General features: G+C 34.4%; 1 protein-coding gene across 1 annotated transcript in view; it reads right to left on the reverse strand.

Annotated features, from left to right (window-relative positions):
* Positions 1-14,685, reverse strand: part of COL24A1 (collagen type XXIV alpha 1 chain) — a gene marked incomplete at its 5' end in the record, with an annotated part of 325,357 nt that overhangs the window by 167,121 nt on the left and 143,551 nt on the right. Inside the window, 4 exons of the mRNA XM_082688569.1 lie at positions 219-272; positions 1,653-1,706; positions 3,099-3,152; positions 5,295-5,348. Of these exons, the coding sequence (XP_082544695.1) occupies positions 219-272; positions 1,653-1,706; positions 3,099-3,152; positions 5,295-5,348 (216 nt within the window). The remainder of the gene's footprint in view (positions 1-218; positions 273-1,652; positions 1,707-3,098; positions 3,153-5,294; positions 5,349-14,685) is intronic.

The raw sequence follows: 14,685 nt of genomic DNA on the forward strand, positions 1-14,685 counted from the left end.
AGTATGGTTTTATGTGTACAAATGATAACAAGTCACACTTTAATTAATGCAGGTAGTTAGTTCATCTAATACAATGAAAACAAGGAAAAAGCCAACAATATCTAAGCACAATCTGAAGACATAGAGCTATTTTTATCAAGCACATCACTATTTGTGAAGTTTTTTTTTTTTCTATTTAGGTTAATGTATTAGATTACTTCTTGCATTAGATAACTTACTCTTTGTCCTTTAGGACCTTGACTCCCAGGTGGTCCTCTTGCCCCCACATGACCCTACTCATTGAAAATTTAAAAATCAGTTACAGAAGTCACAGAAATGTTAGCAAAATAGCAAAATATGACATGTAATTCTCCTTGGGAATTCTTAAAATAAAATTGATTAATCTTTTCCTACCCACTTAAGCCTCCATGTTGCATCACCACTTCCCTTTAAAATTTGCTTTATTTATGAAATAAATGCTATACTTCCCTCCCCCATTATTCTGCTATTCTTCCCTTTCCCGGTATCCCAACTAGTTTTCAGGAGGAACCAACCCATGGAGTGACAGTGAAAAGAGAAAAATAAATAGCCATTCAGCCAGTCTGACTAGTTTCATCAGCTTGGTCCATCAAAAAAGCAATGGCTGTTGCTGAAAGATTTCTTTCTCATTATTCTAGACGTTAATGATAATTACAAGAGTAATAGAGTTTTTTTTCCTGTTACAATGAAAATGTCACAAATTACACCAAATACGTCACAAATAGATGTAATGAAGATTTAGTTGTCTACTTATTACTAAGTCAATTACAATGAGTTTTTTAGACTTGATAGTTTTTCATAAAGACTTAATTATAAAATAAAATTTATTTATTTATATGACATTAGGTAGATAAAAACAGTGAACTTTTATAGGATTGAAGATTTATTTATTATCTTATGTGAGTAAAAAGATTGGCAATCATACCAATCTACAGTTTGGCAACTGTACCAATCTCAGTCTTCCTAATTTTAGAAGTTAATAACATGCCTATCAAAGTACTGGAAAGCCAAGCCTTTCTTCAAAACAAGAGCTTCACAAAACAGCATAAACCATTTCTGATAACAGTTCTATTTAGGGGATTATTAAAGCTTATCTTTTTCATATTTAAGTTGATAATAATGACCAAATTTTGATAAGCAAATTTATTTCTTGGAGTCAAGATTTGATTACCTTTCTCTATATAATAAATGGAGTATTTTCAAAACTCAAGTTTTGGTCAATAAAGATATATTTTTTTTCTGACTTTTATCTGGTCGTTTGAGAATACTTCTAAATTTCTAAGAAAAATATTGTAACTTATTTATGTTTTGTTTATCCATGCTCGCATGTACACTTGATTACTGACTCTGTTTTCTTATATGTGGTTTTTCAAAAGAAAGTTTAAATTTCTTTTTGTTTTAGGCTACACAATTATACTGATTATTAAAAGTAAATAATATAGCATGTAGCGGTGAGAAAGTTTAAGATACCATGAAATATTCTAGAGTGTTTTACATTGAATGAAGAGAGAAGTAGCCTCCATCAGTTTATACATTACTTATTTTGCCTAAGAATAAGAAGTTTTTTTTATTAAATAAATCATAGATATAATTTAAATAGACATTGAAGAAGGGAATATAAAGACTTTACTCACCGGTAATCCCAGTGGACCAATGGGTCCTGGATCCCCAGGAGGACCTGGATATCCCTATAATTTGAGTAAATATGAAAGACATAAAGTTTCTATCATATCTGATTATTTCCATTGAAGACAAACCAGTAAATTATAAATAGTAGTAAAAGTGATCATGTAAATAAGATCTCTCTTTCCTATCCAATATATAAAAGGTAATGGGAAATGTACTACAGTTAGAAATAAGACATGATTATACAGAAGCTGTATATCCTTTTATTAGTAACTCTGCCTAGAAAAGAAATTTGCTAACCAGAATCACATATTATAACCTATTGAGAAGAGAATATTCATCTTATCTTTCTGTAGGTTTAGTTATGTTATGAATAGATACTATATTATCTAGATTATGAAGCCTTTTCATTGTCAGAGGCCAGAGAATTCTGTAATTAAGGAATGTGAATGTGTATAAATACTCTAGAGCTTGTTAAATTTTAGAAGGAACACACCCTTTACAGCATAATTACTACTAATTCAGAGAATCTCTTAGTAGATAATAGTTCCTGATATTGATTAACCTAATGGATCTACTAAATTTCTTAGTTTACAGCAACTGGACATAGCTAAAAAAAAAAAAAAAATTACAGAGTTTTGCTGATACAACAGAAGTTAAAACTAAAGAATAACTTATGTAAAACAAAATTGTAGACAGTCTTATGTGCCACCAGATCTATTACAATATATTTTCTGAAGTAAGATTCTTTCATTGATATTTTTTTGTTCTCATTCCTATCATGTTTAGAAACTACTTAATAAACTAAAAAAATACAATCTATATATAATAGTTGTCAGCTATTACTACCTTAAAGATGCAAGATAGTAAGATGAATTCTGGATTCTGATGTTTCACATATCAAAAATTATATCAGGACCACAAACGCATGGAAGGAGTGACAGTGATGATATGTGCTATAGAAACTATAAGCTATAAAAGAAAAGTAGAGCCCTCGTCATATTCTTTTTCATTCATTTCACTAATTTATGGTGGCTTAATTCTTCTCTTAAATCTATAGTGTCATTTGACCAAGTCATCTGATTTTTCATGCTTTGCAATAGCAATCAGCATTTGAAAGGTAAACTGTTTAAAGGAAAGGAAAATTCAAATGGAAATATACTGTAAAATAAACACTTTACTCTTAATCTCACAAAACAAACTGAGGGTTGCTGGGGGGAGGGGGTTTGGGAGAAGGGAGTGGGATTATGGACATTGGGGAGGGTATGTGCTTTGGTGAGTGCTGTGAAGTGTGTAAACCTGGTGATTCACAGACCTGTACCCCTGGGGATAAAAATATATGTTCATAAAAAATAAAAAATATTATATATAAAAAAAAATTTCACTCAAGGTAATTCCACTTCTGGAATTATGATCTTCTTTGGAAACATATATTTCAAATCAATGACTCTTACCATAACACCCTTTTCTCCTTGGGGACCTAGTGGACCTGGACTTCCCCGTTCTCCCTTTTAAAACAAAGAAAAAAGAAAAATATTGAGGCAAGTTAATCAGTCAAGACTGAGATAAGCCTTGACAGGAAAATTGTCAGACTCATATCTTACTAACTGCCAATACTTTTTAATTTACAAATCGTATATTTTTACCTTAAAGTTGCTATACTTCTAATATAATAAAAATCCTCAAAATATATTTCAAGAGATAAAATACTAAAAATATTTTTATAAGTAGAAATGCTTGTCATTTTGAGGCATATAAAATAGGAGGATAGTAAAAGTATCAAAACATATTTTAAGAATTAACTAATTCCTATAACCATTGAACAAAATTTTATTTATGTAATCTGTCTACCACAAGTATAATTATGATAATCAAATATGCCATAGTACATTGAAAGAATTAAACTGATTCACATTAAAATTCCTATGATTAGTATAGAGCATTGACCTTGCACAGAAAAAAAAAGTCAGAATAAAAAAAATTACAAATCTAAGTTTTTAAAATGAGCTGATTTTATACTTGTTAAATTGTTAATAAAAAATCAATAAGTATACATATTAAGCACTTTCAATGTACTGAGAGTTGGAGAGCTATAACAGAAATTTGGCTTAGAGTCTACTCTCAAGTATTTGAAGACATGACGTTAAAAAAGGTCAATCAATTAGAGGACAATTAAATTGTAAATTGTGTGGTGCTTATTCTAAGTCCAGGAAGGAAAGAAATTAGGAAGGATCAGAGGAATCTGAGAAGACTTTATGGAGGAGATGAGACTTTGAGTCCTACAGTCTGGCTTTGAATAAACAGAGGGAAACAGAGAGAATACTCAAGCTAAAAAAACAAAACAGGAAGAACAGGAATAAGAAGAAGTATGTAATATATGAGAGGGGAGAGAGAAAGGTTTATATTGGAGACTATTAGAAAATGTGTTAAATGAACTGATGAAGCCAAAATTATGTAGTACTTTCTCAGAAAAGTAGAGGACCCAAATAATTGAGTCAACAGTAGGGAGCCAATGACGGTTTTTCAAAATGTTTCAGATGACCCATCAAAATTAGTCCTCTGCTTGTAGTATGTAGGATGGATGAAAGGATAGAAATATGACAGGATAAATTTAACATAAACTGATAAGAGTATGTTGGGGGCAGGGTGGGCTTTAGATTGACTATTAGAAAAGATAAATTACATAGAAAAAAACTCTAAGCCCTGCTAAAAGATTAGGCATAGAGAATGGAGGAAAAAGGAAAGCAAATATGGGTTTCACTCTATTTATTCCAGAAGACTGGAAGAACTGAAATAGGTATAAAGTACACTAATGGACATGAGATTATTGGGAAGAGATCAGTTTAAACCTGGGGAAAAAAGTGATAAATTTTAGACATGTAGACTTTGACTTAAATGAAACATTTCAGATAGCAGTAACTGGAATATTTTCTAAATTACTCCTAGTCCTGCCTCTTCTTACTCACAGAGTAGCCTTATGTAGTAACTGTACAAGACTATCATGTTTACAATTTATATCGAGCACAATAGGTTTTAGTCAAAGACCCAAAGTTTTGGTTTATAACCTACTAGTCCATTATAAGATTCCATTAAAAAAAAATTTTTTTTAAATGCCCTTGGTTTCAGGTAAAGAATTACTTTTTATTTTTTAAAAAGACTTTCCTAAATTTGAAACATGGACAATCACTCCCAAGGTAATGATTTCTAGATCATCTTTAAGCAAATTACAATTTCCATTACAATAGCCAGGAATATGCACGAATAATTGCACACTGGATTCCAAGTGAAAAGCAAGAGATGTGACTGAGTCTTGGATCAGGTAGTGATAATTAAATTCCTTTCAAAACTGCTTCCTTTAGGGAGCTTGCTCTGATAAAGTTGATTTAAATATGATCTAGTCATAAATCTAGACCATCAGTTTCATCTTTTCTCTTCAGACCACATCATCACAACCCAAAGAGTAGTCTGCCCTTTAAAAATTAGAAACATATATCCCATTAACTATATTTCAATATATTTAAGATATTCAAGACAGATGGTATATTTTAAGTTATGAGTGATTTCTAATCAACATAAAATACCATATGAATGTCTCCTGTTTGAGTTTAGCCTAGAATTCTTATCCTTAGAAAAACAATGAAAGGCATTACCTTTTCACCAATGCTTCCAGTAGTCCCAACTTCTCCAGGTAAACCAACAGGTCCCTTTTAGGAAAAAAATATAACAGAAAGCACATATTTTTACTGCATTGCTATTACAGCATTTTGGTTTTAAGTCACCTTAACCCATGTTTCTTTTTAACTCATCCTAAATTTTATCTTAGAGTAAAATTCTTCCTAGTATAGATGTCCAGCCTATGACTTCACATCAAAAAGTAATCTATTCATTCATTCAACAAATATATATGAATGTCTAATATGTGGCAGGCCCTGAGCTGGGAGGCACTTAGTTTCATATCCAAACACAGTCCTTGACCTTGTGGAATTTGTAATCCAGGGGATGTTATAAAGAACTGTAGTTTTCATAGTTTCTTGATGTGGATATATCAGTTCATGAAGTCATTTCTGTGACTTCTTTGAAAATTCCCAATATTAGCACACATCCATTCATTAATCCATTGTCATTCAAGAAATATTTGGTGCCTGCTCTGTGCTGGTACTACATTACTTTGCTGAGATTTTGTTAGCAAGTAAAGCAGACACAGATACAGGCTCTCATGAGGCAAAAAGTCTGATACAAAGACTAAAACCAACTAAATTAAAAAGTAATAATTACAATTCATTGCACTGGCTTATAAATGAAACAACTGTGATAATGAGGTAGAGACTGAAAGAGAAGAGAGGGTAAAGCTCAGGTCTGAAGTTGAAGAATAAGAAGAGGCCAGTTGGCCAAGAGAAGAAAGCAGAAAGAGTGTTCTAGATGAGTAAACAGCTTGAGCAAAGGATGAATTTAGTGCATTGAAAGGAATGAAAGAATGCAGTCAGTAACACTGTTTCAAAGTGAACAAGGCTCAGTGTTCATCTACCTTGTCTTTATGGATTCTACTTCAAACAATATAGCAAACAAAATAACATAGACCTAGCTGTATAACAACAACATAATCTTTTTCCTATGATTATTTAAAGATGAATGAAGCATTTTCTTTTTCAATAGCTATACTTTGTTTAAATAGATTTTTGTATGATAGTATAAATTAGCTTATAGAAGGCACCTAAATCATGAAAAAAAAAACGATTTGCTATGTTGAAGCTAACTGAAGTTAAAGCATGGGGTATGATTTTATCTACATATCAATCTCTCCCTCACTCCCCTACCTACCTCTCTACCTACCTACCTACCTACCTATTTATCTACTCATCATGGATACACCGATGTATGGTAAGCACTTCCTGTGTGTCTTATTTAATCCTCACAAGAGCCATATTTGGTAGTAGTATCCTGCTGCACTTACAGACAAGGCAGGTGAGTTAAATAGCTTGCTGAGGTGGATGCATTTAAGTAGTGTGGTTGAGTTTAAGTGGCTATTGGGTACTTAAAATGTAGCAGATCAAAACTGATATGTGCAGTAAATATAAAAGACATTAGATTTTGAAGACTTACTACAAAAAGAATGAAAAAATTAAATCACTGTTTAAATTGATTAAATGAATGTTTTGGTAATATTGTTTGGTTTAAATAAAATGTTAGTAAAATCAATTTCATCTGCATCTTTTTACCTTTGTAAATATGGCTGTTGAAAAACGTTAAATGACATTTGTGACTGGCCTTGTATCTCTATTGGACAGCACAAATTTATATTCTCAAAAACTATTCTAATGTTAATGGTTATATCCATTAGAAGTGATCTAATATATATCTATGATTACTGATTTTAAGAGCATTAACACTTTCACTCTGAGACAATGATCAATGGTCAGTTAATCAAATCTGAGAAGAACAATGAAATATAAATATTTGTGAGACAGTAAACAAAATATCAGAAACTGAACACAGACTAATATTGATTCAGGGGAAAAACCCTTTTCCTCACACAAATAATCTAGATGAGTGAATGGAGTAGGCCCACTTGACTTTTACCAGTATTGACTATGTGTACCAGATCAATGTCACCTACAGAACTATTTTGCTTAGACCATAGCACTTGCTTACTAATTAATGGAAATTGAATTAGGTACTAAGATTTAAAAATCCAGAGATTTTATATATGAAGATTAATAAGATTCCTAGTTTTAGATGATCTAGCACGCACAGACAAGCATTTTCAAAGGCAAATCTGGATGGATCTAAGCAACAGTTACTACTTAGATGCATTCTTTCGTTCACCACACTCCATACCAATTGTTCTTAACTCTTATTACTATATACTACCTGCTTCCAATAGGGCACTTGAGTTTGTCAGTACTGATGTCAAGTATTAGGAGGTGCAGTCTACCAAATTTGGAAGAAATAAGTTCTCACTGGAAAATGGGCAGTTGACAGGCTTATATCTTTGTCCACTGGGAATCGTTAATGAAACTTATATTAAGAGAGCATAAATAATGTATTAAGACTATGATTCCTCCCAACAGTTTTCTTTAGTTTCTTCTATCTGTTTTCAAGTTACACAGAAAACAGAGAAATTTCTAAATTAGTGTTGTAGGAATGATGTACATTTTCCCAAAGGCGAAATGTATAAAATTTCATTCATAATTATTTCATTAGTTATTATCTACCAGGTATAAAACACTATACTAGTCAACTTAGAAATAACTAGTAACTAAAATACAAAGAAGACAGCAAAAATAATACATGAAGATAAAGTACTATAGAATATCAGATAAAGTTAAGTCAGCAAACTGTGACCCCAAAGGCTGGCTACCTCTTTTGCTAAGTTTCACTGAGACACAGCCATGTCTACTTGTTTACTAATTCTCTATGGCTGCTTTTGCCCTACAAAGGCAGAGCTTAGTAGTTGTGAGAGAGTCTGTAGGGCCCACAGAGCCCAAACCATTTCTCTTGGGTATTTAAGAGAACTACAAAGCAGTCACTGAAGCTATAGCCTTCATTTATAAGAACTATCAGAAATTTATACTTTTTTCACCAAGAATTCTCATTTAAAAAGTTTCAAAATACTGATTCTACATCTAACACACATTAAGGAAAATGACAAAGCCTAGAGCCAAAACACACTGTGTTAAGAGCTAGACAACTCTACAATAATTGAAAATATTTCATTTTTTATAAAATAGGATATGTAATAGACTATTTATAGATTTTGTTAGCTAAAGCAGAAATTCAGAAGGCCAAAAAGCCTTGCATATAATAAATCACTTGTTAGAACTGAAAAGAAGTATTATTTTTTTCTAAAAGTCAGTAAAACTCTAAAATACACTAGTTCTATTTTTTTAAGTAACCACATCCTCCTTATTCACTAAAGACTAATATAAAATTAGAATGTTTCCTAGTTGAAACTAAAATGTTTAAAAAAAACTTTTACATAAAGTTCATAGACTTGACAATTCTGCCTTAACTGTGGTTTTGAACTTGTTTATATTGTTTCTAATTTTCTTTGCAGTACAGAAACAACTGCAGGTTTAAGATAAAATAAAATAAAATAATTCAGAGCCCACATCTCTTTAAACTCACTTGAAAATGGGGTATTAGAAGGCTAATTCTCGAGGATGTAGCTCAGTTTTATCTTAGAAATATTAATTTCAATGTTTGCACTTATTAGTGTTACTGAGTTTATCCACTTTTTAAAAATTTTAGAAGTTATCTTACTAAAATAAAAGCAATATTTGGTTATACTATATGAAATTACTGATATTGACTTTTTTAAAACATTAAACATTGATAATTTTACACGGTTCAATCTAGTATAAAACTTTGAGGGTAGGAGAAACAGAAGACTGGCCATGATGAGAAAGTGACAACTTTAAGCACTACATGAGAAAATGTATTTCCATTCTATTATTTACTTCTCCTCCTTAAGATCTCATACATTCACACATTTGTTGAAGATAGTGAAAATACAGACTTCTTGTCAGTCTAGACAGATACCGGGAAGATGCAGAAAAGTGGAAATACAGTGCAGGTAATCTATCTGTGCAAGAAAGAGGAATGTGTTTTTAGATAAGATGGATATGAGATATATAGTGGACATTCTGGTAGGAATATCTGCAACACAATTGAGTACACAGGTCTAGAGCTAAGGAAAGATAACTGTGAACTATCAACAAAAAGAGTAACTGAGTAGATGCGTCACCAAAGAGATTATGTGGGCTGAGAAAAGGAAGGACCAAGAACAATAACATTTAGCAAGCAGGATGAAAAAGAGAAAACTTACAGAACTGACTATATAAAGAAAGTGTACTGTCAAAAGGAGGATATTGTCAGGGTAGCTGGGTGGCTCAGTCAGTTAAGCATCTGACTCTTGATGTCAGCTCAGGTCATGATCTCAGGGTTGTGAGATCTAGCTCTGCATTGGCCTTATATTCAGTGCATTGTCGGGCTGTCCCTCTCCTTCTGTTCCTCCCCATTCTTGAACATGCTCTCTCTCTCTCAAATAAATATATAAAATCTTAAAAAAAAAAAAAAAAAACCTAAAGGAGGATATTCTCTATTTTTGTCCATAATGTTTTTTTAGACTTTTCATTTAGGGCTAATTTTATGACTTGACAAACACTAATGGGCCTTTTCTGTTTATTCAAAATGCATCATTGTTCCGAAAAGGCTAACCATTATATCATATCACCCCGATTTTCAAATGAAACCTGTAAGCTAAGGATATATGCGACAGTGTGATGTGGACTAAGCAACTTCAGCTCATTGTGCCTCCTCCTTTACCATTCAGGAAGATGTAACCTCAATTTCATTAGTCTGCATGTTTTATAAAGCAAGGATAATGTCTTATCCCTTATACCTGGCATACTTCTTGGAATACAGAACATAATTACAAATACATGTTGAATGAATGAATGTTGAACAAATTAGATGGAGCAGTAGCTGTGGAAACAGATGAGCTGCCCACATCACCAGCAGAGATGCATAACCAAAGAGGCCTAGATCCAAAGACTAACTAAAGTGAGAGTATAAAGGCATGTCCATTTTTGCCCAATACGGGATTACTCTGCTGGGCTATATATGCTCCAGATCTCCCCTAAATGATTGTTTGGCTCTCATTTCCTCCAGTGGGAGGACGGAGAAACTAAAGCCCAGGATTTAATAGAGTGATCAAACTCCAGGAGAGGTTAAATGTCTAACCAAGACAACTCTGTTAGAACAAAGCCATGGCCTTCTTTGGGAAAAAATGGGACCCTGACACTTGTTATGAGGATACCTGGATAGAGGTCCCTAAGATTTTGAAGCACCAGACTCTATAAGTTTACAAATGTGGTCTACCTCTCATTAATGCTAGCACTTTCCCCTCTAAGAAAACATGTGCCCCAATTAGGATTTTTCCATACATCCTCTATTGGCCATTATGTCAAGAACTAGGGTTAAGTTACAGCATAACCCATCTGGGAGCTTGATATGTCTGATATAGGAGGAAGAGACTATATCCCAAATGAATGAAAGATCTAGCCAATATATACTGGTAGGAATTGGGGCAGTGGGAACCTGATTTGAGAGGTACTTAATCAAGGGAGACATAACATAATCTAAAAAACATAAATATAATATAAATTAGATATGAGAGTTTATTAATTTGGGAGCACATATAAAAGATAGAGGACTTAAAATCCTGTCAAGGACCTCAAGAGATTGTGCAAGCTCTTTTAGTGGGTTTAAGCTGTGAGATAAGTAGCTCTGCCACGTGGTCCATATGACCAGGCGGACCCTATAGTTTTTAGAAACATCACAGGTAGGAAAGGAAGATATGTAGAGCTAACAGCAAGCCTTGATAGGAAGGTCACAAAAGTCTCCTTAGATTTTGTAGCAAGGCCATGCCATTTGCAGAAGAGAGTTATATGTGTTTTGAAAATCAAATTCTAGTGTCCTTCTAGGCTCTAAACTGAGCACTTAATCATGGACACCAGATGACCGTGCCTCATCAGCTGAGTTGTGTCAGACACAAGGTGAGCAGTTCCAGTGCAATCTGGCATGGAACATGAACAGGACAGAGGTATAAGCAAACTGAATGAACAAGTAGTATAGACCCCCAACCAGGACCTCTTTTTTCAGCAGATACCTCTGGCTGTCTGGGAGATATCATGACCAGCTGCTTGAGAACAGATGTCCAAACTTGGTTTATGGATTGGTAGGCTTAGTACTATATATTTACTATTTGTGTCCTCTCAAAATTTCTACCTTAAATATCCAATGGAATGGTCTTTGGAGGTAAGGGCTTTGGGGAGGTAATTAGGTGATGAGAATGGAGATAAGGTGATTAATTCCACGATGGGATTAATGTCCCTATAAGAAGAGGAAGAGAGCTAGGGCTTTCTCTATCTACCATGTGTGGATACAGTGAAAAGATGGCCATCAGCATATCAGGAAGTGGGTCCTTATCAACCACTATCAATAACATGTTTGTTGTTTAAGCCACCCAGACTGTAGTGTTTCATTATAGCATCCTGAACTAAGACACTTACTATGCAGTTGCAAACTGAAAATGGATGGAAGCTGTACTGTAAGTTTACTCAGGAGTGTCTTAAAAGGCAGTGGATAGGGAACATTTCTAATGAGCAGAATTTCTGACAATGCACCAGACTGTCTACTTTCTGGGAAGAAGTGACTTCAAGTTAGAATATGCACAGACTAGCAGATATCTGTGAGTGACCCAGCTGGTTGCTTATTCACCTGAAAGGAAGAAGACTGTAAGATTGGAAACAAGGCTTCAAATGAGGCACGCAGCACACATAGGTACCTTAGACACAAAGTGCAAAAATTTTGCATCAAATGTTAATACCTAACAGAGAAGGCCAAACCTGGAAGAGTGCCTGGAAGGATACAGAATAATTCAGAAAGTTGACATCAGCAAGTCTTGGTCATTAGTCATCTCAGTGTTGGATACTGGGAGTATGAATGAAATGAGCATGGTGGGAGGGATGAAGGTGTGTAGGGGTCTGACATCATGGGTTCCTATTAATAAGCCTGAATTAATTACTGCTGATACTGAATATTCACACTGCAAACAACAGAGAACAATACTGTTCCCATGATATGATGCCATTCTTTGAGGAGAACAACCAACCCCTCTGGGGCAAGTTCACACTGGAAAGGCCAAAGAATTATTGTAACAGAAATAACACACTGTGGGAATGTGTTTCTTTCTTATCCTCAGCCCTCAACTAGCAGCAGTATCTGATAGTTTATAAAGTGCCTAATCTATCTTACAAGATCCCAAAAACATTGTGTCAGACCATGGTACCCATTTTACAGCAAATAAGTTGTGACAGTGGGCCTATGTTCATGGGATTTAGTAGTTATATCATATGATATAATATCCAGCCTGCTGGAACACTGGATTAGCCTGCTAAAGGAGCAGTTAAAGTGCCAGCTAGGAGGGGATACATTTTTTTTTTCTTACAATTTTATTTATTCATTTGAGAGAGAGAATGCACAGTAGGAGGGGCAGCAGAGGGAGGAGGAGAAGCAGGCTCCCTGCTGAGCAGGGATTTCCAAATGCAGGGCTAGATCCCAGGACCCTGAGATCATGACCTGAGCCGAAGGCAGTTGCTTAACCAACTGAGCCACCCAGGTACCACCTGGAGGTGATACTGTTTAATGATAAAGCACTACCCTATAAGATAAAAAAAAGTATACAACCAAATCAAAGACCATTATATGGTACTAGATCTCCAACAGGAAATAGTCATTGGTCTTGGAACCAAGGGGAGGAATCAGAATTAATACTACTTACTACCACTCCCAACAACTCTGTGGAGGACCCTGTGCTTTCCATTCCCACAAAATGTAAGCTTTGCCAGAATAGAGGTCTTGGTCCCCAAAGAGGATGTATTTTCATTAGGTGATACAGTAAGAGTTCCACCATTGATGTATAACCTATGGTTGCCCTTTGAATACTTCAAGTTCTCTGTATCTGGGCACCAGAAATCAAGGAAGAGTCACTACTGTGGCATAGTTCATTCACCCTGATTATTAGAGGCAGAAGATTGATATCATTTGTGGTCCTAAAGCTAGCTTCATTGTTAGGGGCTATACTTTGTACTACTAAGTCCTTTTCTAATTTTTCCCTCAGGAGGAGAATCTACCAGAAACCTAGAGCAATCCCTTGAAAAGATATGAAGTCAACCCAAGTAACACAAGGAGTAAATGATTGTGAACATCAATATGGGCCACCAAGATACATCACCAAGGAAGAATATGTTGCCTAAGCTGTTGTCAGCTTCATGTCGTCACCTTCAGAGGGCATTCCTGACCAATGCACACCCCAGGGTGACCCATATACTATGAGTGCTTGAGTTGGAGTATAAAAAGCCCAGCCATTCAGCCCAGCATGGTGAGTTTATAAAGGGTTCAGAGCTTCCTGTACAGATGGTTGAGATTTAAGTAGGGCCTGTATCAGTTTGACTTCTCTATCTATTTAACCCTATTTCCTCTTCCTCTTTCCTCAGGTGTTACTTTCTAATAAATATCTTGCAGCAAAACGCTATCTCAACCAGTCTACTTCTGGAATATCCCACTTGTGGTCACAATTCTTCCCTAAATGGGGGTCTCAATCTACACAGGGCCTTGGAATTATGATAAAGTATCAGTGAGTCCATACATAGATACTGAGAGTACACAAAATACAGAAAAGCAGGACTTCAACTTGTTGGTCTGTAAAAATGATCCTCATTTGTGAAAAGTCAGGATTGTCACTAAGAGTAGTCTGAATTAGTAAAGGGAGATTCATTTTTCATATATTCCCTTTTGACAAGATATAACTGTCATACTTAGTGTAGCTACTAAGGTATACATTGTCAACCTACTTTTAATGCCTGGGTAATGACTATTATCATTGTTAGGAGGAACTGAACGCTTTATACTTTTTACTAAAAGGGAGGAAATTGTTCCTTACATATATATGGTTTCTGGGGATTGGCTTGCATGTCCAAAGTGTAGAAAAAGCATTTGGAATGTATCCCAAATGCAACTCAAGGGAGACTCTCTGAGATAGCAATTGGAGTGAAATTTCTTTCCTCACCCTTTGTACTAAGTGATAAATCTTTTCTTGATATATCAAGGATGAAATTTTCAAGCTCACCAAAGACTAAAGACACTTTAGCAGCAAAAAAGATACAGCTTATTATAATTTTATTTCCAGAATGTTTGACTTACTTTACAAAAAATCCTTTAAACCTAGTTCTCTTTCAAGTAAGGTACACTTATATTGTATACAAACACTAACACTATACCAATACCTGGTGCCCAAGAATTTAAATAAACCAAATGAGGAAGCCATGTAGCATAGTGATTATGATAAATCATACCTGTTACTAAATATAGATAAAAACTCCCTTGAATTTTTTTTCTGGAATAATGTGTAAGTAAACAAAAACAGTGATTATTCATCTGTGTTCTCTACTGTCTTTGAAAGCAAGAATGTGCCTAATT

This window comes from Mustela nivalis (assembly GCF_964662115.1).
Source record: "Mustela nivalis genome assembly, chromosome: 10".
NCBI lineage: Eukaryota > Metazoa > Chordata > Mammalia > Carnivora > Mustelidae > Mustela > Mustela nivalis.